The sequence below is a fragment of the Catharus ustulatus genome, chromosome 2 (assembly GCF_009819885.2).
Source record: "Catharus ustulatus isolate bCatUst1 chromosome 2, bCatUst1.pri.v2, whole genome shotgun sequence".
Classification (NCBI taxonomy): Eukaryota; Metazoa; Chordata; class Aves; order Passeriformes; family Turdidae; genus Catharus; species Catharus ustulatus.
Window position 1 is genome coordinate 108016348 of NC_046222.1, and position 27448 is coordinate 108043795.

Consider the following 27448-nt stretch of genomic DNA (forward strand, 5'->3'; position numbering starts at 1 on the left):
GATCATGCAGCATCTCTGATAGCTGAGAAACAGGCTGCACCATTAAGTGACTTTTGCCTTTCCAGAGTGAGCCAGCCTAAGCTGTTCCACACAAATTGCCACTGACCTGGTGGTTAGAAAATCCTTTTACAGAATTTCACTCCTGACTTACCTCTTTGTCAGTGAATTATGCCCATTTCAATTGAGTGCAATGCTCCTAATAGCATGTCAATTAATTTTAAACTGCACAAATCTTCACTCTGCCATCAAGATTTGGAAAACAAGCTTCATCACTTGCTCTCTCTGGGGTTTTGGAAAAGGCATAATTTAAAACAATCTCTAAGACTTTTGGTCTCCTTTTCTAATGTACAGAATTTAATTTTTGTAAGTGGTTAAAAAAAAAAAAGAGTAGTTTTTCTAAATAGTTTCTGACTCTTGAAAACCATGTTGCTTAAGTTCAATTCTTGACAGTGATCTCTTTCTGTAGTGCTATGGAAGATTTTGCAAGACAGTTGGTGTTCTTAAGTCATGTATTATTTATTTTTTGTCTATTGTGATGTTTGGGTCTTAGAATTGTTTTAAGCAATTAAAGAGTAGGAAGGAAATGTAATGAAAACAAGCCTAAAGGTGTTGCTGAACTGAATGTTTAAGCTTTCATCTGTATTGCACTGGCTGGAGTGAAAAAAACTGATGTTACAAATCATATATTAGAGAAAAATGTGTAAGAAAAGCTTTTTTCCATTTCTTTACTGGAACTGAGGCCCATTGTAAACAAATAGACCCAGAGGGAAGAACTAGATTTTTGTCTTGTAGAAGAATCTTGCTGCTGAAGAGTCTTGCGTGGGAGAGGCCATCCAGCTTTGATCCGAGTGCCAGACTTTCAAAAGTTCACTCCAGAAACCTGGAGCTGATAACTTTGCTGCAGTACTTTTTTGGCCAGCTCTGCTATGTATCACTGGTTGGGTTTGGTTCACTATATCTTGGTGGGTTCTGAGAATATTTCCCAGATGCTTATCTTGGGAATGCCTTCTGTGTGGAATACTGGCAGGTGCTCCAGGAGCCTGCCTGTCCCCCTGCCGTGGCCCTGAGAACCCACTGTGCCTTTAGTGAGCTTCTGGCAGGGCAGCCTGTGGAACCCCTGGGCAGCTGTGCAGCTGATCCACAGTTCAGCACAGCTGCACAAAATTCAAGTCTCAGCTCAGTTTAGGGTTGCTACCTCTGTTTTTATTTCTTTCTGTAATTGTGGAAGCTGGTTACTTCTGCATTTTAAAGGATTTGTCCTAAAAGTCATGGGAAACCATTGAATTGCCAATTTTTTAGAGCAAAGTGAGTTAGCTCTAAGCCTTTGTCAGCACATCTCCCAAGGGAGGACTTTTCCAGACTCCTCTGAAAAGCCTCACTCAGGGATATGAGCCCATGGAAGGACTGCAGGTGCTTTTGGGTACAGCCTGGCCACCTGTGCCCTAAGCTGCTGGGGCATTCTGGAATGGGCACAGTGCTGGCAGCGTGGGAATGAGAAGAGGGAGTCTCTTGAGCTTTGGGCTAGGATTTTGTAGGAGTTTCTGGTAGGAGACCTGAAGGACAGATCAGTGCACTTGTAGTCAGCGGTGCTACTGCTTCTTGAGGCCAAAAGAGCTTGGCAAAATGAATTAAGTGCTGATGTCTGCTGAAAAGAAAGTTTTGATTACTGCCTCTGCCAGTGACCTCTGCCTAAGGCTTTTTAGTTTTTCAAAGTACAGTAAATTCATGAATACATGCCGCACTGAGTATAAGCCGCATCTCTGGGTGTTGGCAAATATTTCGGTTTTTGTCCATAGATAAGCCGCACCCGAATATAAGCCGCTCTGTCGTTCGCAGCGAGGACCCGCGTGCAATTAGTAACAGAACCACGGGAGGGCGGGGTTTACTGGCTGAGCTAAGGCTGTGCAGGCTCGGCCCGCTAGGGGCTGCTGACGGGGCCAGGTGGCCCAGCCTGGTGCTACCGCTCGGGGCCGGCCGCCGCTGCCACTGGGCTCGGTCACCCCGGGTCGGCGCTGCCCCGCGGTGGCAGGCAGGGACAGAGCTTCCCCCGCTCCTACGGCAGCGGCGGCGGGCGGGGACGGAGCTTTCCCGCGCCCGTGGCGCCGGCGGCGGGCGCGGACAAAGCACCCCGCCTCCTCCCCGAGCCGCGGCAATGGCGGCGCGGGGCTCCCCGAGACGCGGCAATGGCGGCGCGCCCCCCCCGTCCTCCCCTGGGCTGCAGCAGAGGAGGAAAGAGAGCTCTCCCGCCTCTCTCCCCGCCCCCCGTGCTGCCTGCAGGGAGCCAGGGCAACACAGTAACACTGTAACAATTGCGAAATGCTGGTTTTTACTGGCCGATGCTTGGCTCGGCACTCTGGCTGGCACGTCTGGGGTTGTAAATGTCAGAAAATTATTAATATATTAGCCGCACCCGACTATTAGCCGCACTTCCGGGTTTCCACCAAAATTTTTGTCAAATTGCTGCGGCTTGTATTCGTGAAATTACTGTACCTTGATATTTGGGTAATATCCTGTGTATTTGAGCTCAAACAGCAGAAAACTCATGTTTATCCTGAAACTTCAAAAGATTTTTAATTTCTTCACAGGTCTTGTACTGCAATGATGCAATTTGTCACCAAAATGTAAAAAGCTAAACACTGGATGTTTTTCTGTAATCTTTATAGACAACATTAGGTGTCCTCTGTGTTTGTCTTTTGTCATCTACAGTCTGCACAAATTTATCCTGCAGGATTAAACCATTGCCCCCATGGCTCAGCATCCAAGTATTTTGTCCCTGTGCGGCAGGGAATTGAGTGAAGTGCCTTGTTTAAATATGATCAGAGGTGAAGAATTTATTTAGATCTAGTTTGTGACAGAGTGCATCAAGTGGAGGAGTTGTGTCCCATCAACAAGTAGGAAAATGTTGGCTAAGAGGAAAAGGCTGCTCACCTTCCAAGATAAGTAGAGAAATGTTTTTGCCTGGATGTGTAAAGATAAGGACAGTTGTCCTGAGGTTTGCTGTTGGTCACTCTTGGTATGCTTTCAGCTGTGAGAACGCCTACAAATGGAACAGATCATAAAGTCATCCTGGCATAGCATCTGAGAGTGCAACTCCTGAAGTATTTCCTTGTAGTTACAGAAATGTGGAAATAATAAGGCAGCTGTTGTAGAGGCAGCAGGAGCACACTGCAGTGCCGCGTGTAGGCAGTCCTCTAGACCTCTCAGTGGTGCCTTAAAACAACTTTGTTTTCTGGGGTTCACTTCTAGCAATGCAGTTACTTGGACAGAATGGGAAAAGAAAGATTTGACTGTGAAGGCACATATTTTGGGTAGCATTGGCTTGAGTTTAACAGTGGAACTGTCGAAAGAATTTTCTGATGACACTTAGTTTTTTACTTTTACAAAAAAGAGTACAAGTCTTTCTGCCCATTTTCCTCACTATACCTGACTCCAGCATTTATCTAGCAGTAGTTTCCATTGTTTTTCCTTGAGTGCTAAAAAGGTCTCTGAATTTGTGAACATGTTTTGATTGTTCATAACACATTATGGTATGTCCATGAGAAGTGTTACCTCCTTAATGCTAAGCTTTTTCAGCCTTTTTCAAGATACTCTTTTCACCTCAGATACAAGCTTCTTTATGGTTGGTGGGGCAATAATTTCACAGACTGTTACTTATGCTGAAGCTTTTTATGATGATGTTTTAACATGAGAATTGTGGAATTGTGTTGCAGAGCTTCATATGTTACTCATTTATTGAAGAGTAAGTTGCAACAAGGAGTTGATGTTTGCTTTTTCAAAGGGTAATTAAAATCCTGTCTAGCAACACCTTGTGGAATTTTCTGTAATACACATTTGTTTTGTGTGAGTAATACCCAAACTGAATTTTTACTCCAGCAAGAAATGAGCCATCAACCCAACCAATGAGGATTTATTTTTTTTTCTTCAGAAGAATCTGTTATTTCTCAGTTAAGAGACTAAAATTTAACAAAGGTAGGATAAGGATTCTCTGTATGGATGACAACAAGATTCAGTTATATGCTTTTGTGCAGAATAGGAGAGTCCAGCATTTTAAATGGCTTCAAGTTCCATTATAAAATGGCAGTGTTGTGTAAAAAACTCCTCATGGTAGGTGTTTTAATCCATAGCTGAACTGCAGCAATGGAGAGACAGTTTTTCCTTTTGGACAGATTGCAGAAACCTTTCCTTCAAAGGTTGGAGTTTTAAGGCTGAGTTTCAAGGTACATTTAATTTCAATTTTGCATGTGTATATGCACACAGCATTTTGAATAGATTTTTAAAAAACCTGCATTTTGAAATACATTGGACTAATAATGAACTCAAGCTTATAAATGAATGCCATATTTTAAGTCAGTGAAAACCTACTCTCAAGATCAAAATATGCGAATGGGTATGCTGCTTGTGTAAGGTATTACTTGGAATACAGTAGTTTCACGAATACAAGCCGCACGGAGTATAAGCCGCACTTCCGGTGCCTCGACAATGTTGCTGTCTTTGTCAATAGATAAGCCGCACCCCGAATATTAGCCGCACTTTCGTTCGTCGCGAGAATCCGTGCGCAGCTTTCACAAATTGGCCAATTAGTAACAGGATCGCGGCATAGCGGGCTTTACTGGCTCGGGGCGGGGCCAGGCAGGCTCGGCCCGCTCATGGTTGCCGACGGGGCCGGGTGGCCCAGCTCAGCCCCACGGCTCAGCTGGGCTGGCCGGGTGGTGCTGCCGCCGCCGCCGGGCTCGCCGGCCGCCCCCTCCCGTCTGCACCGCTGCCGCGTTTCCTCGCCCTGGCCGGCACTGCAGGCCCCCGCACCGCCGGGCTCCCCCACGCTGCTGGCCCCGATTCTGCTGGGCTTCCCCCGCTGCCAGGCAGCCCCACCCGTCGGCCTTCCTGCTTCTGCCATGCTCCCCTGCACTGCTAGCCCCAGTTCTCCCGGGCTCCCCCACCCTGCTGGCTCAGGCTCTGCCGCCCGCCCCCCACACTGCTGGCCCCGCCTCTGCCAGGCTTTCCCACCTCTGCCGGGGCCGACCGGGCTCCAGCTTGGCTTGGGGCTGCCACGGGCTCTCACTTCCGTGTTGGCAGCTTTTAGAATTTTGTTCATGTATTAGCCGCCCCGGAATATTGGCCGCACTTCCGGGTTTCCACCAAAATTTTGGTCAAATTGGTGCGGCTTGTATTCGTGAAATTACTGTAATTTGTTGCCGAAGTAGTCTAAAATGCCCAAGCCACAAGGATTTTGCTTGGTAAAAATAATTGTTGTCCTTTAATTTTCCCATTATCATCCTGTATTTTCATTGCCACAGAATACTGGTGCAGGTCCTGTGCAAAACATGGCATTGCTACTTGAACTAAACAGCAGCTCCCCATTCACTCTCACTAGCAGTATGATTTAGATACTATTTTTGTTCAGCCTCTAGAAAGTGAAGTTTTAAGAACAGATGGGTATTTTGGTTGGCCTGGTTCCAGCCCTGGCCAAATTTCAGTGTGGATAGTTACATCCTGCCTCCATCAAGCTCTTGCAGTGTCTGTTGCTTGTGGGTAAGGGGAGTTCAGGATGATGTCTCTGCTGAGTGCACAAGAAGTGGAGAGTCTGGGTTCTGTTCTGTCACGTCCTGGACTTTCTGTGTGTTCTGTCCCCAGATGAGCTCTTGAAAGAGACAAGGTGAGCAGCAAAATGAACAGAAATCCTAGGATGACTAGTGCCTTTACCATATTTGCAATATATAAAACATAGCATTAACCATGGGTAGGATGAGCTTTATGAAACTCATGTCCAAGAGAATTAATTGCTCTTGGCAGAAATTTGGATAACCCTTGTGGAAATTTCCTGCAATTTGCTTCTTAGGATGGGGCAGTGTGACAGCTCTGTGCTTGCCATTTTACTTGCCCTTACTCCCTTGCAGTTGAGATTTGAAAAGCAGATAAAGCATCTATAACTCAATTCTGTGTACTTTGCAAATTTCTGTGGATTTTCAGGTTTTAACAGTGATTTTTGGCAAGATTGTGAATCTAACATTTCAGAGAGTGACCTGCTGAGTATCTGTGTTGCCAGATGCAAACTGATTATCTACAAAGAATGGGAAGCAATTCAGTGAATAAATGGATTTATATTAAAAATCTGTACTGCTTGTTGACATCTTTATGCCAAGTTCTTAAAACTGGAGTAACCTGTTTTCAGACTTTATTCTTGTGTTCCAAGCATTACTAAAATTTTATTTCTACTCCTACACATATTTATTGACTTGTGCCGTGTTTATCGATCTTTTTAATACAAATTAGATACAGACAGTGAATATGAAACCCAGAACAACTTTAGATGCATGAATGCTGTTGTCGGAGCATTTGTTTTCCAAATAATGAGAAAAAAAAGTCAAGGGGATTTTGAAAATAATTTGCTTCATCTCTTTCGCCTCTGTAGGCTTTTCACATACTCCTAAAGGCATGTGTTTGGTGAAGGTGGTGCTAGGTTTTCCTATCAGAGACAGAATGAAGTATCAGCAAATGTATATAACAACCTCTGACTTAATGCTGTTGGCAGTGTTATTGGGAAAGTAATTTATTTAGTGTGGCAATTGTTAGATATTTCTCTGGAACAGAGCTTCTTAAACTCCCCTATGAGACTGACATGAGATGAAAGCATTTCTGCATCATGCAGGTAAATGGTTGAGTAGCCTTTGTATATTAAAGACAAAAGGTTGAGCATGGGAGATGCTCAGGTATATATTTCAGGTATATTTTAGTCATTATAATATTAGAATGCACCAGCAGCTTTTATTCCCTGGCATACCTTTTCTTGCCAACACTCCTTAATAATAGAAATCTTTTGGTTATCAGTGCTGACTCACATGCCCTCATAGCTGTACTGTTCAGATCAATATTTTTGTGACTTGTGGTATGCTGGCATTACCAATCTTCCCACTTGAAGAGAAGTACTGCATGATTCACATACTTGGGTCTCCTTAGGCATCCACAGCTCACTGTTACTCAAGAGGGAGGACTGGACAGACCCTTGCACTGACCAGGTGTGACTGCCCTGCTCCTGCTCACAGCCTCTTAAAAACAGTTGTGTTACAGGTTGGGGTTATTTTTAACCTCTGCTAAGGAATCAACGTTTTCCAGTACATAGAATGGTTCTGCTGTTAAGTTTCATTGTCAGACTTGGAGTTGTTTGGCTGTGGTTTTGTGTTTGTTTCATGCAGTTCTGTCGGTGGTCATTGGCGGACAGCAGGCACTGAATCGTGAGCCCTGCGGTACTCAGTGTCAGCATAAAATGTTCTGCTTGGAGCTGATGGAAAAGTGTTTCCCTGTTCCCAAAGTGAAGTGCTTTCCCCCCAGATATGCAAAGATGTGATGGCAGGCACGTGTGGATAGTTCTGGGTCACGCTAGGAGGAGGGAGTTTAGGGAAACCCTGATGGTGCTGTCAGCAGATTTTTGCCTAACTCAGGGGGTTGCTCTCTGCTGCTTTTAGCACTGTGTTATGTGAAGTTGTGAAGCTTTGGCAGTTTATCTGTTGCTTGTCTTGCAATTTAAAGTTATGGTGTTCTTAAATGCAAAGTGATGATCATGCAGAGCTTAAATAATGAAAATGTATTATAGTTAGCTCTTTAAAAATATACTATGTATGTGTTTTCCTCAAATTTTGTTTTAAGCATTGGAGACCTGCTTGTTCAAAATAGCTTGATTTTTAGTAAGCATTTCAGGTGATGTTTTAAAAAGTCTAAAATAGATAAAACGTCTGTTTTTAAAAGACAAGATGACAGAATAAAATAAATAGTTACAGAAATACCACTGATATGATGGAGCAGAGGTAAAGAACCTAATCCACGGCAGAGCCCCTTCCTATATACATCTGGGAATGTAACGCCCCAGCATATTCCTGTTGCCTTTCCAGTCAGTAATCCTTGATGTACTGTTTCTTTCTTTGCTTTAAATAGTGAAGAAATAGATATGTAGCCCCGGACTCCAAGTAATATCACAAATGTCTGAACAATGATCCGTTGAGAGAGAAATACCTGTTTAAGAATGTAGCAAAACTTGTCTGTAACAAGCAGATCAAAGAGTCTACAAACACAAATTTAAAAAAAAAAAAAAAAAAGAAAGGGTAAAGTGGGTCAGGTGCATGACACAATTTTGAGATAAGCTGTTGATAAGCCACTGCTGCAAATATTTGTCTTTGAAACTATTATAAGCAGCTGGTTGACCCAAAAGGGAGCCTGAGGTCACTCTGTGGCTGAGGTCTGAGCAGTGGCATCACAGTTGACTGTCCTTGGAAGAGCGTTGGGTAAGGTGTGCATTGGTAATGGCAGAAGCTTTTCAACACCTTCCCTAAAATTCAGAGGCCATTGATAAACTGCAAAATATTTCTCATATATAAATTATAGATTGAACAAGGACAAGTAAAATAGATGTGCATTCTGGGGTTGTGCTGAGATGGAAATTGTGGTGAGAGAATTTCCTTTAACGTAGGATCCAGGTCACCTTCTTTTTCTCTCAAGTGAAGTGACTCCTTCAGCTCACAGGTGCTCTCACAGGATCCCACAGCCCACATGGAGGTGTGAGCACCTTTGAGCTGGATTTGCCCACAAATGACCAGCAGTGACCATCTATGTGGCAGGTGGCAGCAGGGTGACAGAGAACAGACAAAAATTGTGTGCCAGCATGATACAGAGGATACTGCAGCAGCTAAATGAAAAAGCAAAAGTCAGTCACAGGTCTACCTTTGCCTTGAGGCTCCAGGATGAACATTTCAGCCTGTCCATAGGATTAGGGTATAATTATTTCTGATTATACTTCTTTTTCTACTTATGGAAAACAAACTTCATGTCTTGGCTCATTTAGTTTCTGATTCAATTCCTACAATCTAAATTAGGCCTGCCCAGTGTGTTTGCGAGGTCAGTGCTCTTGGAGACTGCAGTGGAAACTTGTTTGGAGAGAACTGGGGAGAGCTGGAACAATGTCAGATTGTGCTGGGAAAAGCTGCTTTGTGTGGGATGTCTTCAAGGAGTAATTATAAAAATAACGCTTGCTGTCAGCCAATAGAGCAGAGCAGCGAGCGGACAAAAAATACAAAAATCTGCTGTGTTCCAGTACCTGAAGATGTAGAGCTTTTCTATTAGAAGTTTGGAAGGAGTGCAGTGGTTTCAAACAGCAACTCTTCTGAAAAGCTCATGGCGACATTTAAAATATTAATGTTTATTAATTGGAGATTTGTTTTTTAATACTGAGAAATATATATTTTTGCAACCCTAGAAAAACTTCTGACCTGTCAGAAGGAGTGCAGGTTTATAGATCTTGCTCTTTCTCCCCTTCTTATGAGTGCTTGGTAGAGAATATGGTGTGATTCCTCTTAGAGAACAAATGCGTAAGGCTACCTGCTGAAAACCCATTGTCTACTCAGCAGTGTTCTTACCTTGAAAAACATTGAACAGGGCAATTTTCCATAACTGGAATCTTGCTACAGGCACCTGATCAGGAGAAGGATTTGATGAGGCTTTCTACAGACAGCTGGAAGTATCCTCATGGTCACAATCTTTCACCACCTTCTTCAGCCACTCTGGTATCTTCTGGAAAGACAGCACAGCTGGGCACAGTCAGGAGAGCCCTGCAGAGCACTGGTGCTCAGTTTGGGATACAGGTATTGGAGGAGCCAGCATGGAGAGATGTGGTGCTACACCTTGTGCTAATGAAGAAAGACTGGTTTGGGGTGTGGAGGTTGGGGCAGCCTTGGCTGCAGTGACCATGACATGGTGGAGTTACTGAACCTGTGTGGAGGAAACAGGACACAAAATAGGGTCCCAGCCCTGGGTTTCAGGAGAGCTAACTTTGGCCTCTTCAAGGATCTCCTTGGGGGAATCCCATGGGTTATGGGTCTGGAAGGTGTGGGGATGGTCCAAGTGATTAAAGTTCAAGCATCTAAAGATGACCAGGGGACTGGAGCATCTCTGAGGAGGGAACTGAGGGACCTGAAGCCTGAACAAGATGGAGAGGGAATTTTAATAATGTGTCTGAAGGGAGGTGTCAAGAGGATGGAGCCATGCTTCTTTGTGGTGCCTAGTAACAGGACAAGAGGCAATAGGCACAAAGAAAAACAGCAAGTTCTTTCTGAATATGAGGAAAGCTTCTTGACTGTGAGAATGGCACATTCTCCTTGTCTGGACCTTTTTGAAACCTTCCTGTGTGCAATCCTGTACAACCAGCTCTAGGTGATGCTGATCTCCTAAGCAAGGATATTGGACTTGAGGACCTCCAGAAGTTGCTTCCAAACCCAGCCATTCTATGATTTTGTGTGATTTTGGACTAACTCTCTTTATCATCCTGTGGTTAGATTTGGCAAGCAACATCTGTAACTCACCACCATGAAAAATTATTTCCAATACATTCTTCATTACACTTTTCATCAATATTTTGCTATCACTGAAGGATTACAGTTTTCTGCTGGAGAATTAAAGGAAAAGTTGTCATATAAATGTACAGTCAATAGTTCTGCATTAAAATCCCTTGAATTATCAAGGCATGCAAGCTTTTTGATTTATATGTGTGCCTGTTTAGCAGTGCACAAGCAGAAATGCAAGTTCTTTCCTTGCTGGCTTGCTAAAAAGCATGCAGCCCAAACAGGTTCAAGGATTTAAATGAAAAATTACCATATCACATTCATATGCAGTGCAGTTAGCTTGGATGGACCTTGGGAGACTCCTAATAGTGTATCACTCAAACTAGCTTAATTTCAGAATTGCATATCACAAAGTGTAAACTGCCCATCAAAAAGCTATGTGCACTGACCCTGTGAAAAGTAAAACCAGGAAACAAAATAATAATGCAGTGTTCAATTTAAGCTGCTATGGAAATGTGAGCAGGCAGCATGAGGATTTACTTTTGGATAAAGGCTAATCTGCTACCAACTTCTGTGGTTGCTGGAGAGAGGGTCTGCTCTGCTGGCACCTCAAGGCAGTGTTCTGATGCAGATAGTGTGCAGTGCTGGCTGGAAGGAACCCAAGACCCTCTCCTTTAACTGGACAAGGGACCTGATGAGAGCAAATGCCTGCACCTGCAATTAATCTATATAAATACACACAATTAATTGTGTAATAAATCTGACTGCTCTGTCAGCTTCCATCTTCTGCTTTGGACCATTACCAAATCATTCAGAATTTGGTTGCACAAATATCAGAGAAGCTTGTGTCTACAAAATTTATTTCTGTTGTTATCATCAAAAAGCAGAATTACAGAGAGGCTATTTCTGGTAGGTTGGCTATAAGTGTGCTTGAGAAACATCACTGTATTTTTGATGGTTGAGATGTCCTTGATAAAAATTTTAGCGCGCTTGTTCAGGATAAAACGTTCATGTTTCTATATGAGGAGCAAGCAGAGCATTTGCAGCATTCGACAACCTTAATATTTCAAAGTACAGAAAATATATATGGAAAATTAACTCTTCAGAAAGATAGCAGCATCTCTGTGAAAGTCCCAGCTGCTCATTATTTCCTTTTTCCAGCACCTAGAGCCCCTTCTCCATGTGCTTCTCCCCGGGCTGTTGGATAAGCTGGTGGCTTCTCACATTCCTGCTGCAGCAGCATTGTCCCCAGAGCTGCTGGATCCTGGCGTGCCTGGCAGGTTTTGCCCACGAGGAGCAGCCTGAAGTGCAGCAGCTGTGCATGTTCTGTGTCCACAGTTCAGTCCAGTCTGTGCTCCACTCCACTGCGCCAGGCAGAGCCAGGGCTGCTGGCTGGGGAACGACCATGCAGGGGTGGGTGGAGTGGGCAGTGGGACTGAGCGAATTGGGAGCATCCAGGACCAAGGGGAGAGCCCTGACTTGGAGCTCAGAAAGGGTACCAGGGGTGTGCCCAGTCATCCATCTCGGGCACATCCCAAGTGCCTTGCTTTCCCACTGGAAATTTAATTAATGTTAATTAATTTTCACACAAAAAATTAAGTGTTTGCTCTAGTGTTTTTCTGGGGTCTTTTGTTGTGTTTATGTTCCAGTTATGGTATTTATCTGAGCTGTTGTTAGGGCTAATATTAAGTGTAATTTTCTAAAGAAATCACAGTTTCTCTGGTGGAAATGTTTTACTGGACAGGCTACGTAAGAACTTCTAATTTGCCCTGCTGTTAAAATCTTACATAGTTTGAGAACCCATAACTTGTTTTAGGCTAGCAATGTTAACCAGCAGTGCTTCTGAAAAGTGACAACTACCAGCCTGTCTCTGGTGTACAAATGTTCTGAGTTGAAACAAATACGCGTAGTAGAAAACTTCAAATACAACAAGCATTTTAAAGTTTTTTCTTTGTTTCTGTGGAGATGTTGATATCTCCTGGAAGAGGGAAATGCATTTAACTGCAATGTGTCTCTTCTCTCTTAGATTACAGAAGTTTGTGGAGCCAAGCGTGTGGGTTATTTTGGTCCTGCTCAGTTTTATATTGCTTTGAAGTTAATTGCAGCAGCACAGTCAGGGTTCCCAGTACGGATTGAGAGCATTAAGAATGGTAAGTAGCAAGTTTTGCTTGCAGTGTTGTGCACTTGTTTCTCACTTGCTTTAATGCTTGTCAGCTCTCCATGGTGGTAAACTCTTTCTTCTTATGTTTCTATGAACAATTTGAAAGAGCAGAGGAAGAGTGGAAGGTGATGTTGCATGCTCTGAATGAGTGGTGGAAAATTGCACTGAGTTTCAGATATGGCAGATCTGAGATGCCATTCCCCTCTGGAAAAGGCATTACAAAGAAGCAGCAGGAATGATAGCTGATCAGTGTGGGAGATGCATTTCTCTCTCACCTTCGGCCTCTAATCTTGACAGCTGTCCAGAGTGAGAGCTGATAGCTGCTTCGGGTGGAGGCACATTGTGGGGGACATGGGCAGGTCAGGGAGTCCCTCTGTGCAGGGCAGATTGTAACACTCACCTGCTTTAGTAAATAATCCTGCTGGAACAAATGGGGAGTAGAGATAAAATTATAGCACTTACTATGAATAGGTAGAGAATGTATATTGATGTATTTTAAAACAGCTTTATTCTTCCCAATGAATTGACAGTAATATTAAATGTACCATTTTTGGTGGAGAAGAGAGCTTCTTGAAAGAGTCTTATCTAACTCAAGCAATGAAGAGAGAAAGCAGGAGCCTTTCAGCTGTGAAACCTTGATAGCAACTTGGAAGGAACTCAGTGTTCTTGCTTCAGTGATGCACACTCTGCCTCAGCAGGGCTTGGGCTTCAAGCACAGGGCTTTTTGCTTGAGCTTGAGCAGGTTTGAGCCCTTAGCTGCCCTGAGGCTGTGCTTGCACCATCCCACTGCAGGAGCAATGCAAGCAGCCACGAGATCAGGGAAAGGCAGGAAAGGCAGCACCTACCCACAGCTCTGCAATCAGGTCACTGCTCCCAGCACAGCTTCTGCTCTGCTGTCCCTGATAAGGGCAATGAAACATCCAGTTCATGCTGCAGGGCACAGGGAGGGGGTTCCCAGGTCTGCCCCAGCCCAGGGAAGGAAGGCCAGAATGGCAAGCACATGATGACCTGTGTGAGCTGAGCTCCCCTGGTGCAGAGCTCCTGACCAAGTGGAGGGATCAGATGCAGCTGGCACAGTTGGGTTCAGTGCCTTGCTGGAACAGGAGCTTGAACCAAGGGTGAAGATGAGTGGCCTGGATTTGTCTGTCAGTTTTCCTTACAGACAGCTTGTGCTCTCTCTCTTGCATTGCTGTCCTTTCGAAAGATGTTAATTAAGAAAAAAAAAAAAGAAAACCACAACAATAAACTCTCAACAAACTAAATTAGAAACCCAGACTGAGACTTACTCTGTGTGTTTTACAAATCCAGCATATGCACATAATCCACAGATTTGAGTGAAAACAGGTACAGTAGTTTCACGAATACAAGCCGCACGGATTATAAGCCGCACCCCCGGTGCCTCGACAATGTTGCTGTCTTTGTCAATAGATAAGCCGCACCCCGAATATTAGCCGCACTTTCGTTCGTCGCGAGAATCCGTGCGCAGCTTTCACAAATTGGCCAATTAGTAACAGGATCGCGGCATAGCGGGCTTTACTGGCTCGGGGCGGGGCCAGGCAGGCTCGGCCCGCTCATGGTTGCCGACGGGGCCGGGTGGCCCAGCTCAGCGCCACGGCTCGGCGGGGCTGGCCGGGTGGTGCTGCCGCCGCCGCCGGGCTCGCTGGCCCCCCTCTCCCGTCAGCACCGCCCCGCTGCCGCGTTCGCTCGCCCCGCGCCGCGCCTCGCGAGCGCCGCGCCCGCCCCGCGCCGCGCCCGCCCCGCGGCGCTTTCGCGGCTCGCGGCGGCGCTTTCGCGGCTCGCGGTTCGCGGCTCGCGGCTCGCGGCTCGCGGTTCGCGGCTCGCGGCTCGCGGCTCGCGGCTCGCGGTTCGCGGCTCGCGGCTCGCGGTTCGCGGCTCGCGGTTCGCGGCTCGCGGCGGCGCTTTCGCGGTTCGCGGCTCGCGGCTCGCGGTTCGCGGTTCGCGGTTCGCGGCTCGCGGTTCGCGGCTCGCGGCTCGCGGTTTGCGGCTCGCGGCTCGCGGTTCGCGGCTCGCGGCGGCGCTTTCGCGGTTCGCGGCTCGCGGCTCGCGGCTCGCGGCTCGCGGCTCGCGGCGGCGCGTTCGTGGCTCGCGGCTCGCGGTTCGCGGCTCGCGGCTCGCGGTTCGCGGCGAGCGGCGGCGCTTTCGCGAGCGGCGGCGCTTTCGCTCGCCGGGCGGCGCTTTCGCGAGCGCCGCTTTCGCTCGCCCCGCCGGCAGGGCTGCCGCCGCCGCCACCAGGCTCGCCGGCCGCCCCCTCCCGTCTGCACCGCCGCCGCGTTTCCTCGCCCTGGCCGGCACTGCAGGCCCCCGCACCGCCGGGCTCCCCCACGCTGCTGGCCCCGATTATGCTGGGCTTCCCCCGCTGCCAGGCAGCCCCACCCGCCGGCCTTCCTGCTTCTGCCATGCTCCCCTGCACTGCTAGCCCCAGTTCTCCCGGGCTCCCCCGCCCTGCTGGCTCAGGCTCTGCCGCCCGCCCCCGACACTGCTGGCCCCGCCTCTGCCAGGCTTTCCCACCTCTGCCGGGGCCGGCCGGGCTCCAGCTTGGCTTGGGGCTGCCGCGGGCTCTCACTTCCGTGTTGGCAGCTTTTAGAATTTTGTTAATAGATTAGCCGCCCCGGAATATTAGCCGCACTTCCGGGTTTCCACCAAAATTTTGGTCAAATTGGTGCGGCTTGTATTCGTGAAATTACTGTACTTCCAGTCCTTGTATTGACATCCTGCTTACTTACTGTTTCAGTAAAATTTCAATAAAACTTCTTCCAGTGCTAATTACATTTTCTCTAGAAAATATATGAGCGCCTTTAGAGTGGAGTAACACGTACCAAATTCCAGTTGATTTACTTTTTTTGTGGTTGTAATTGTAGGTGTAAAAGATTACAGAAGTAATGGATGAATGGCTTTGCTTGGTGTTGAGCATTCTATTAATTTTAATTGTATTGATCTTTTAGGGTGACTGTGCACAAAAATAAATGGTGTTTCTGCAAAATAATTGGGAATTTTAAAGAGTGACAGAGTGTCAGTCTCTTGCTCAGCACAGCAGATGCAACATGGGACCTTTTGACACAACTGTCTCTCTAGCCTTGGTGTGATCTCTGAACCCTACCATTTTTGATTTGGTCCTTTTTTGATGGCATTGAGGATACTGTGATCCTGACAGATTAATTTATCTGTCTCACAGTTTCTGTGGGAAGCTATTCTTTTCATTACAGGCAAGGTTTTGAAGGCAGGAAATGAGTTTGCTGCTTGCTTTAATAACATGCACAAGGGTTTATTTCTTTCTCTTTGCATGGAAAGATTATATATTAAGCTAGTGAATGTAGCTTTGTGTAACATATTTTTATTAAGAGTTAAATAATCAAAGGAGTCCCATACTTAAAAATATTACAAAATATAACTAGCAGTCTTTTATAGATAAACTTTTCATTGGTTTTATAAGATGATATTGCTTAAAGGGCTTCTTATGTTCTGTAGTCTCAATTGAATTTTTCTCTCTCTTAATAAAGAATTGCCTCTACCACGATTTATGGCACTGAAAAATGACACTGAAGTACGTTATGGGACTCCAGCAGAATTCCATGGAGTTAAATTTCAGGTTCCACATGCAACTTTGGAAAAAAATTCCTACAAAAGAACAGATGAAGGGGACAAACAGGTAACAGGCTTGTCTCCTTCTGGCCAACATGTCATTATGCATCCTCCTTTTGGGTCCAGTCCTGTACATTATTAGACTCACAGGGGCTTACTCAATTTTTCAATACTACACAGGAGATGGACTCCTGAAGTGCAAATAAGCCCCATCATTCTGGTTTTGATTCATGCCTGTTGCTTCTCCGAAGAAAATTTTCTATGTGAGCTTGTATGAAGCTGTAAGCCCTATAATATTCTGTGTAAGTTCTTTCAGTGTTTTCCTCCTACTTAATCCAGCACTGTTTCTTGGAGAGAATGTGGGAAAAGCAGCAAATAGAAATCTGTCTGTGAAACAGAACAGGAAAGTGAGTGATTTCCCATGGCAAGTATGGTAATGGACTAATGGTCGTTAGTCATTCTAGAAATACTGAATTGGAGACAAGCTGCTCAATCATGAGCCACTGTTTTTGGGTGGGGTAAGGCCCCCAAGTTTTCTTTCATTTTTATCTCCCCAAGGAATAGTCCAGAAGACATCTGCTTTTCTTTTTTCCTGAGTGAAAAGTTGTCCCAGCATCTGTTGTTCTGAGATGCCAGTTTAATGAAGCATCCAAGGGACATTTGTATTACCTGTATTTAAGAGAGTAGAGAGCACTTGTTCAGATACAAGAAGCTTCACAGTGCTGCATAATTTTCATAGAGACTGATTTGCATAATTTTCCCCAGGCTTGACACCTTCTCCTCTGGTGCTGTATCAGGTCATGTTGTAAGTGCCTGGTGGAAGCACTTTTATCTTCCCAGAACATGTGCCCACGTTTATCACAGGCTGCGCTGGCGTCAGTAACGGCGCTCCCAGCCCGAGGTCAGCCAGCAGCCGTGAGCTGATGACAAGATACGCAGGTGGAATAACAGGATGAGGAAGAAGAGCTTGTATGCCTGTCCTCTGTGTACTGACACTAGAGTAAAGCACTGCCCTCAAACCCTTGCTCCGTCTGCATTATCTGTGTTGTGTTATATTTTCTCTTTATTCAGTAACACCTTTCAGGCTTACATTCTTTTCTCAAGCAATCTCAGTAAATCAAAGGAAAGAGAAAGCTTTAGGATAGTTACCCAGTGATACTTACAAATCCACAGTGTTTAAAATACTGATCCAGGGATGTATTTTAATTTTTTTGTACTTTTTTTTTTGAATATGAAAAATGATCTCCCACAACTAATGCACTCACACTATGCAAATACAAAGTTATCCACTCACATTGAGTTTTCTACATTTACTTCCTCAGGCATCTTTGGAAGTAAAATACATTGAACTGACCATTGTAAAGCATTGTTATAGCACTACCATGCTTTATCCCTCAAAGGCTCAGTACCAAATCCTGTCGTGTCTGTTTTAAGCCTTTTCTTGGAAATAAAGGGCCTGAGGATGCAGCAGTGTTTTTTTCTTGTTTGTCCATCATATTGTATGCAGTTGGACCACTTTGCAGCATTACTTGGTTGTTTATTACAATTTTTGTCTCAGAATTGTATTTTGTGTATTTTTGAAATAGGAACCCAAGTCTCCTCCAATGTCTCCAATTTGCTCACCTCCTGCTTCTCCATCTACTTACCAGAGAATACCCCTAAGTTATGCATATGGTAAAGCAAGAAGTGGGCTGGAACAGCAGCATGGAGGTAGGCTAAAAATGGCAATGCACATTGTATTCAAATTTTTTTTCCTCTTATCAGAAGTATCCAGATTCAAAATGCTAGTGACAATCAGCCTAATGGCTTTAAAATTCAATTAGACTCGTGTTTTGGAAAATTATTTGATCAATTATTTTGGCTGCTCAATCCTGTCTTCCTATTCACTTTCTATTAAATTAGATTTATGTGTGGCTGCTCACAAATGCTAATACCTAATCTCTGACAAGGCTATGCAATATACCCCAGTGGCAGAGAGCCTGCAAGTGTTGTCAGAGTGCATGAGGTTTTGGTTTCATTAGAGGGGAAGAAAAGCCTGTTCCTGATTTCAGTAGCTACATATTAATTTTCAAATTGGAAGTGAACCTTCCTTTGCAGGAATGGATAATAATATCTCTGGTTTTGTAACAGAAATAATAATAATAGGATGAGAATATAAAAGCAGTCCCACAGTGTAATTTGGGCAATTCAGACAAAAACAAGGCATTGCATAGATGTTGTCCTTCACTTTGATGTCATTAGAGTAGGTGGGAAAACATTCAGATTTTACTAAGAGGCAAATGGGGGAGAAGCCAGTTCAACTATGGCTTTACAGGTTCCTGTTAATAGTAAAGCACCTGGGCTCTTGTGATTGCAATGTGTGGTGACCAAGTTGGTGGCAGTAGGAGGCACTGTACATACCATCATCCCTCCTGCTTTATTTTAGTGTGTCTGCAGTGAGTGAAGATTGAACCATGCTAGTCCTTCACCTTCTGTCCTTATTTACAAATGAGTGACAAAAGAGCTATTCAACATGTTGAAACTCAGGCACAGCTGTGGTAAGAATGTGTCTGACACTCTAAAGTGGCCTCCACCTGAACAGTGTACCACTACTGAGTCACAGGCATTCTCCTGCTGCACAGGCAAACTGCAGCTTGTTCAGAGGTGGGATTAATTCTGAAAGAAACTCTCTAGTGCAGCTGTTTTCTGGTACCATGCATGTTCTGCCCCAGAGAAGAAGACATGGGGCAGAGAACCCGTGCTGTGCAGAGGGTGTCCATCAGGACTGGCTGACCATTACCTGTCGAGTGCTTTGCTCTTTTCTGCCACTCTGTCCCAGATCTGTCAGTGCTATGAGGGAGTATTTTGGGTGTTTGGGTTCTTTTCCTTCTGAATTTGGTTGCAAATGTAACTTCTGTGAAATTTCTCATGGACTCAGCAGCTGTGTGAAGTGACCAGGGACAGCAGCATCCAGTCCCGCTGTCAGCATCTTCCAGAATTAATTATTTAACTGCTCAAATTTCTAAGGTAATAAAATCTTAGAGGTGCAGAACAGTGGTTATTTTTCAGAAATCAGTTTTTCCTATTTTCCAGAAAAGGAATCTCTGCTATTTTAATCCCACTGAGGGTGCTTCAGCCGAATGGCAGTGAGCAGTTAACACTTTATGACCCTTACTGTAGCAAATGCCAGGCCTAATGTAAGAGCTGCTGGTTCTTCCTGGCCTTTCAGATTAGACCCTTCCAGTTTGCTGAAGAGCACTCCAAAGGGCAGCTGTGTGTAGTGCCTGTGGAGGAGGTGCTTGTGCCCTGCCCTGGGCTGGGCTGTAGTGCAGATCTGACCCTGACACTGGACAGGCTGCCTTCAAGGGCACTGCAACCATGACTGTGTACATTTTTCTTTATAGTTCTGAAAGCTTTTCATCCTAGCAAGCTGTCTCTCTGAGGGCATCTAAATGTTTCCTACCTTCCACCTTCTTTCCCTTTTTTAAATTATTTTTTTTTAATCTGAAATTGGCAGTGTCTTGTACAGGAATAAAAATAGATAACAATACAGGATAAGGCCCCTTAGGAAAACAAGGGGGTTAGGGGTATAATTTATAAATAAGTTTTATGATTTCTTGGACTGCTTTTTCATCATGGGTCTGTAAGGTTCTGACTGTCTAATCTAGACTTCCTAATTGTAAATTTTGAATAGGCTGGCAGCAGTTCTCAGCTGTGTAAAGGTTTGCAAGTGAGTTGCCTTTTTGTTTGCATACTTGCCCTGTTTTTAAAACATTGTTCCTAAATGTCTTGTTGTGTCACTGCCTACTATATTTGCTACAGTGGAGCCTAAGTGACTTATTTTACCAAAAGAAGAAAACTGTTACTGTTCTTCACTAACTTTACTCCAAATAGTACAAAGTGGTGAGCCATGTGTTTTGATTTTCAACACAAATTAGGGAAGGGAGAGGAAGAGTATATGGAGAAGTAATTGTTTGCTATTTGATAGCATAGTCAAGGCATATTTTTGTAGCCCAGTTGTGTTATTTCTTCTTACTTAAAACAGTTCTTGTGCTGTATGTGGCTATAAGTGTATAAAATATATAAATGCATGGACTGGCTATACAAATATATATTTAAACATGGTGAGCAGTGATTTCTGTTCTCTAGCAGTATATAAGTGACAGTGTCTCAGTAATGTCTGAAGAGGAATGAAGCAATGGGAAAGACAAGTATGGAATTTTGTTGCATAAGACAAAATGGACTTTGGTACTGTGATACTGGGTTCACTTGATAGATGCTTGACCAGATGGACCTTGATGCTCTGATACAATGTTCACAACCTGCATTCATGATCTTGTGGTATTTAATTATTTCCTTTAGCTTAGCAGTATTTTTTTTTATTATCCTGACATTTATATATTTAATTTTAAATGTCTGATGTAGCTCCTTATGAAGTTAAGCACTCTACTCACCAGCAAGATGGACCATCTTCAGGGAATTATGGAGCCAAATCTGCACTCACCTGTTCAACTCCTAGCCGGGTAAAGAATTGCATATTTTTCTTTAGTAGTACTTCTAACAAAACAATCGAGAAGTTTTTTTAACAGGTAGAAAATTCTTACTTTGAAAATGAAAAGTCTTCTCTGTGGTGTTTTTAGAGTAGAGACTGAAGTGTGCTTTTTTGGTGTATGAGGAAAAAAGCATATGGGATGGAGAAATTGCAGTAAATAAGTAATCAAATTATTAAATAGCTAAAGGTAAGTCAAAGTAAAAAGAAGTCATTTAAATTACATGAGATTTCACAGAGATTCCTTCTTGGTTTAGATTGCTTTCTGTAACGCATGCACAATATTTATGGCTAACATTCTGCATATTGTGTTTTTTTACCTTGGTTGGTTAAATTGCACCTTAAACAAAATATATTAATTTCTGGGCATTTGTTTGTTTTTAGGAAAATGAGTCTTATATTTTCTTGCTAGTTGCAAAAGCAGATCTTTCCTGTGTTTCAGTATGCCTGCTGTGCATTTATTAAGCAAACAATTTGCCCTGAGGGAGGGCAAAACTCTCTTAAGCGGGAGATTTTACTAAATAAGTAAGACTCAAAGACTACCTTTTCCTAGTGCTTAGCATCTCATATCCACAGTAAAATGTCACCTGAGCCTCCAAGAGAGATCTACAGGTAGTGTCACATAATTTGTGCTAACTTGAAATTAAATTGGGTGCATTTGTGTGGCACTTTGAAATGAAAATTAATTTACAGCTTTGTGATGTTGACTGTTTCAGGGATCTTTTGATGTATTTCAGAACTGGTGTTTTGCATGATTCTTAGGAAATAGACCGGTATGCAAGAGAAAGGGTTTCTAAGCTGATTGTTGTTCATTCTTGCCCTCCCTTTTTAAGACTGTTATCATGAAGGCTTGAATACTGAATACTCATTTATTCTGTTTTAAAAAATACACCAGCTGTACTGGCAGCCCTCTTGTAGATACCTCCATCCAACCTGCAAAAGGTACAGGCCTCCCTTAAGTTAATCAGAGAACAAAGACAGAGCAAAGAAATAATTGGATTAAATACCCTTCTCCAGAATATTCCTTTACCCAAAGGAGGATTTTTGCTTAAACCTTGGGAAATTATAGAAGTTTGAGGGGGTCTCTAGGGGCTCGTGTGTCTCCCTGACACTGAGCATAATGAGTGCTGAGTTACTGGAGTGAGCAGAGAGTCCAGGAGTGGAATATCTCCACAGTTTTGCACCATTCCTAGATTAAATATGTAGTTTTATAGCAAAGATAAATTTTCTTGTACAAAACTGCATAAATGCAGCTGGTTCCATCCATTTGAGGTGTACAGTGTGCAGTTCAGGGTTGTAATGCATGGCAGGAATAAAGGACCCCCAAAATGAATCCAGAAGTAATAAAATATGGCTTGGACTTCTAGTGGTCAGCAGTAGCCAGATTTCCTTTTCCTTTGAGCGTTGGTCATGTAAAGCTTCCTTAATTGCAGGGGCAAAGATACTTAATGATAACCTCAGTTTTAACAGGTAAGTACTGGGATGATCATCAGTGTGGTCATTTCTGCTTCTTGTCTTCTGAAAATTTGTCTCTGCTACATAGAGGAGTGTGAGTCTGGTTTCTTGAGGTTCCCAGTGCCCTCCTGGTGCCCTCCCTGTGGCTGGTGCCAGTGTCCCTCCCTTCAGTCTCTTTCAGTGGAGCGGGAGCAGCAGGACAGCAGCACCCAGTACTCGGATGACCCTTGGAGGATAACGGAGGAGCAGCGAGATTACTACATCAACCAGTTCAGGTCCCTGCAGCCTGACCTCAATGCCTTTATTTCAGGTAATTTTTACCAAACACTGTGCACATCGAATAGGGGGACCAGGCAGGGAGGTAAAAAGTGTTAAGTAAATAAATTATTTTTTATCTCTGGCAGCTCATCTGTAAGAGTTGATTATGTTTGTTTGTTTGTTTTCTCCTAAATATCCTGATTTTAGAAAAATAATTACATCTAAAAGAGAAGTATTGGCAATTTGGTAAAAATGAAAATGAGGTCTCTCTGTTTGATGTGCTGTGTTTGTGGATCACACCTGCAGTGTGTATTGAGTTGAAAAACCCCAGAGGGTTGTGCTGGTTATCCAGCATACCTGTGGCAGTGTCCATGTGATGACAGTGAGGCATATAGTTAACTGCCCTGGCCAGTCAAGCCTGAGGGTTTATGGTTCTGGGGGTCTGAGATTTTGACCTCTAGGTAATTAGGAAACAATCCTGGAGAGCACACACATGGTAGAAGTATTGTTAGGAGCATACTGAGATGGCTCTGATTATATTCAGATTTCCATCCTGAATAGAAGGTCCAGGCTGCTTGTGAGAGAAGATTTTGCCATGTACAGGCAGTTGGCCTGGCAAGGACTATGTCACAGGTTTTAAAGTGAGGCAGTTGTAATGAGCTCTGCTGTATCACTGCGGTTCAGGAGGCTTTGATCCAGCCAAAAGTTTAAAGAAATGACCTGCTGCTAACTGAAATTAGTGCTTCAGCAGTTCTTCACCTCAGTTAAGTCTCCTTCATGCAGTTTGCTTCAAAGAACAAATGATTGTTCTGTGCTGGTTCTTTCCCCAGTGGTTGCCCAAAGGGCAAAGAATTGTCATCGCAGAAGTCAGTGCTTTGTTTCCTTATGATTTGTAAGTCTGCACCTGGGAAGTGCTACCAGGGTCTCCCTGACACCCTGTGCATATGAGATGGTGAAGAGGTGTGTTTGTTAACTAGAAGTATGAGAAGGGCTGCTATGGCAGGGTGAGTGAGGATGCCTGCAGTAGAACAGGAGCTGTGTGCTAGCTGAATCTTCTGCAGTTTCTTTTTCCTTTTTTTTTTTTTTTTTCCCTCTGTAAAATTTTCACTGCAGGGAAAAACAGTGGTTGAAGCAACGTCTGGGGAGAGCAGTGCAGATGTCAAAGCACTGTACTGTTGTACACATGACTTCTGGGTAAAGCAGGGCTGTTTGTGTCTGTTATTTCATTGTTGGTGACATATTTGTTATTCAGGTTACAGTTACTAGTACTGAAGTAGGTTTCCTGTTATTTTTTTTCCCATATGGAGGGAATGGAGAAACGAGGTCAACAGCTCTGTCTGGCTCTCTCTGTCATTTACTCAGGGGGAGACAAATGGTCCAGCATCTATAGTAGTATCCGATTAATCTGAGCATCTCTCAGACATAAATTAACTGTCTGCTTCTGGCATGGCAGACCTGGTCAAAGGGAAGAATTTGGAGAATTAATTTCCAGTGGTTCATGAGGCATGCTTTCCCAACAGGTTCTGTAGCAAAGAATTTCTTCACAAAATCAAAGCTGCCCATCCCGGAACTTTCTCACATCTGGTGAGTACTGTGATAGTGTTTGGGATGCCTGTAATGTTCTTTTAAAAGATGCTTCATTCAAGAGTTCTTGTTAAATTTAAAAAGTATCTTCAGTTATAATTACTGCTCTTATCTCCAGAATCACTTAGAGGCCCAAGCAGCAGGGTGGTCATTGATCTTCCTGACACACTTGTTTTCTGGAGAGATGTTCACCTGCTCAGCAGGGCTGGGGAGGTTTGAAGGCAGCGTAGCTGAGAGCTGTTCTTAAGTGTATTGTGAGCAGCTTCATTAGCTCGGAGAACTGGCATTTTTCATGAAATGACACAGAGGAGAAGCACCTCTGGAATGTTTTACATGTGTTGTTGGTTTTATGTTTCTGTCTCTGTTCTGTCAGAGGAGGCCTAATTAAACAACTACATAATTCATTAGTGCTTTTCTAATGAACCAGTGCTCTCGCTTTTAATGAGCTTATTGAGAAACAATTGCGGATGGAACAGTACGTGATAAAATTTGACAAGAATTCTATTATATTTTCATCAACAACATGGTGCTTTGTAATTTGTTGACATCATTGCATTTGTGATAGGAGGAACAAACAGTTTTAAACGTGGATCAGAAATGTTGATAGTGATTTTGTTTTTATATATGCTTTTATGAAGGGAGATGAGAAGAAAAGCTTGCAAGAGCCTAAGACATCTGTCAGGGTCAAAGGATATGTCTGGAATCTTTTCAAAGCGGATTGTCAGTTGTGAAAATAATAATAAAAAAAACCAACCAAAGAAACGTAGTGCTGGGGAAAGCAAATGTTGGAATTTAAATTTAAGATTACTTAAAAAGAATGGATTAACCTAATATGTTTCCAAATCAGATTTTATTTCTATTGCTGACACAACTTGTTCTCTGTTCAGAATTTCACAGAAAGTATTGCTTTCTAGTAGATACTTGCAATTATGTGGCAATGTGATTTATCAGGTTGTGTTGCTGTGTTAAACACATGGAATGTTTCAGTCCTTGTCACTATAATCTCAACAGTGTGAGAAATGCTTGTTACTTTCAAAGAGTAAGAATTTATGTTTCTTTAAGACCATGTGCCCAAGATAAAATACCACTCAATTTTTGCAAAAAATTAATTTATAAAATTCAATTATTGAATTTCTGAAGTTTAACTTTAGTGTTTGTGAAATGCTAGAATTAGAGAGAACTGCTTAGTGAGAAGTTAACAATGGTATTTAAACTTGTCAAGAGCATTAATTTTGCTCTTTTTTTAAAGGTTAGTCAATGGTGCTAAGTAACCATTGCTAAAGTCCATATTTAACTTTTTCTGCTTGAACTATTTTAAGATTCTGCATGGGTTAGCCAAAAGTGCTTCCAAATATAGGAAGGTCAGTTCTACCCTTGAAACAATGTGCAATTCATTGCTGCTCAGAAGGCCAACTACATCCTTGGCTGCATCAAAAGAGGTGTGACCAGCAGGGCAAGGGAGGGGATTCTGCACCTCTGCTGTGCTCTGGCAAGGACCCCACCTGGAGTGCTGCGTCCAGCTCTGGCTTCCCAGCATCAGAAGAACATGAAGCTGTTGGACAAGAGAAGGTCCCCTGAGTTAATCACAGGGCTGGAACACCTCTCCTATGAAAACAGGCTGAGAGACTCAGGGCTGTTCAGCCTGAAGGAAAGGGTCTGGGCGATCTTCTAGCAACTTTCCAGTACCTAAGCAGGGTCCACAAGAGAGCTGGAGAGGGAATTTTCACAAGGTCATGTAGTGATAGGGCAAGGGGGAATGGCTGTAAGCTAAAGGAGAGCAGGTTTAGTTTAGATGTTAGGAAGGACTTCTTTACTATGAGGATCATGAGGCCTTAGAACAGATTGCCTAGAGAGGTTGTGGACTTCATATCCCTGGAAGTGTTCATGGCTAGACTGGATGGGGCTTTGAGTGACCTGGTCTAGTGAAAGGTTCCCTACTCATGGATGGGGAGTTGGAATTAGATAATCTTAAAGGTCTCTTCTAACTCCAACCACCCTATGATTCTATAAATATAGATTATGTATTTCACATTCTAATATACACATACCATCATGTTCAATGGCATAATGTATTTAAAAATGTACTTTACTGAAAAATAAAAAACAGCAAGTCAGTTTTAGAAAATCAGCTTGCTTCATCTTCCCTGAGACAAATGTGCAAGTCAGGATCAAGTGTACCTGACAGAGATGCTTGTCTTGTGCTAAGATATCCCTTCTCAGAGTTGCATTTTTGTCTCCCCCGTGATGGCATGCCTGTTTCCCTGAGGTAACACCTTGGAAAATGTGTGCCTGTTTTCTCCACAGGGAGCTGAGTGATGTGGATTGTGATGGGGCACTGACACTCCCAGAGTTTTGTACTGCTTTCCACCTTGTGGTTGCCAGGAAGAATGGTTACCAGCTGCCTGAGACACTGCCAGAGACACTGCTGCCCGAGTACCTTCAAGCAGGTAAAGCCATGTGGCAAGCCATGTTCCTGCAGCCATCTCAGATGGGTGTGTAAGATGGGTTCACTTTCCCTCCTGGAATGGGCTTCTGTGCTGTATAATGATTTTCCAGCTGCAGTTAAGGCATGTGCTTTTAATTGTGCTTATGAGGTGATTGCTAAAGAAGTAAAATACCAAAGCATAGAGATGGGGATGCAAAGTGGAGCAGTTAGCTGCCTCTTAATGCCTGCCCCTTTGCTCCACTGTGCTTCGGGTGCCAGGACAGGTAAAGAGGCAGATGAGTACCTGTAAAACAAAGGGAACCCAGCAATGGCTTTAAACTGAAAGAGGACAGGTTTATGTTAGACTTTAGGAAGAGACTGTTTACTGTGAGGACAGTGAGTCACCAGCAGGTTGCCCAGGGCAGCTGTGGATGCTCCACCCCTGAAAGTGTTCAAGGCAAAGCCCAGAACGAGGTCTAGAGGGAGGTGTTCCTGCCCATGGTGAGGGAGGTTGGGACTAGATTATTTTAAAAATCTCTTCCAATCCAAACCATCCTGTGAATCTATGTTGTAGCTTTTAATTATTTTGATGATTTTTCCTTATAGTATCTATCTCTTGAAGATTTGTTAAAAATTATACTGGACTGCATTAGAACTTAAAATGTGCTGTTGTATTTTTTTTTAGATGGAGATGCTGGTTATATCAAAGGTTAAATTCTTTTGTAATTTATTTTATATAATCCACAGGTTCTTCTGTGAGTAGTTTGCACTAATGACAGGAGGATTATAACAATTTGTATAGCACAAGGATGAATTAATCCAAAATATAGCATACTTCAGTAACAATGTGCAGAGAAAAACTTGCCCTTTCATTTGTTCTCTTCAGTTATGTCTCTTTTAATTATAAATGAATGTTGAAATATATACTGTTACATCTAAAAAATGTGCATGACTCTCAAGGGCAAGGAGGATTAATCACAGATATAATTACAGTGCTAAGGGATAATATTTAAGACCTAATAAAATCTCCATTAAATTTGATGACACTGAATATATTAAAAGGCAAGAAAAGAACAAATCAAACTGCAGTTAGGAAAATTAAATGTTGACCCTGC

General features: G+C 43.5%; 1 protein-coding gene across 1 annotated transcript in view; it reads left to right on the top strand.

The window, feature by feature from the left end:
* REPS2 (RALBP1 associated Eps domain containing 2) overlaps positions 1-27448 on the top strand; it is a 97027-nt gene that overhangs the window by 21465 nt on the left and 48114 nt on the right. The window contains exons 2-8 of the mRNA XM_033052029.2: positions 12349-12472; positions 16002-16150; positions 17670-17793; positions 20488-20585; positions 22238-22376; positions 23845-23908; positions 26213-26355. Of these exons, the coding sequence (XP_032907920.1) occupies positions 12349-12472; positions 16002-16150; positions 17670-17793; positions 20488-20585; positions 22238-22376; positions 23845-23908; positions 26213-26355 (841 nt within the window). The remainder of the gene's footprint in view (positions 1-12348; positions 12473-16001; positions 16151-17669; positions 17794-20487; positions 20586-22237; positions 22377-23844; positions 23909-26212; positions 26356-27448) is intronic.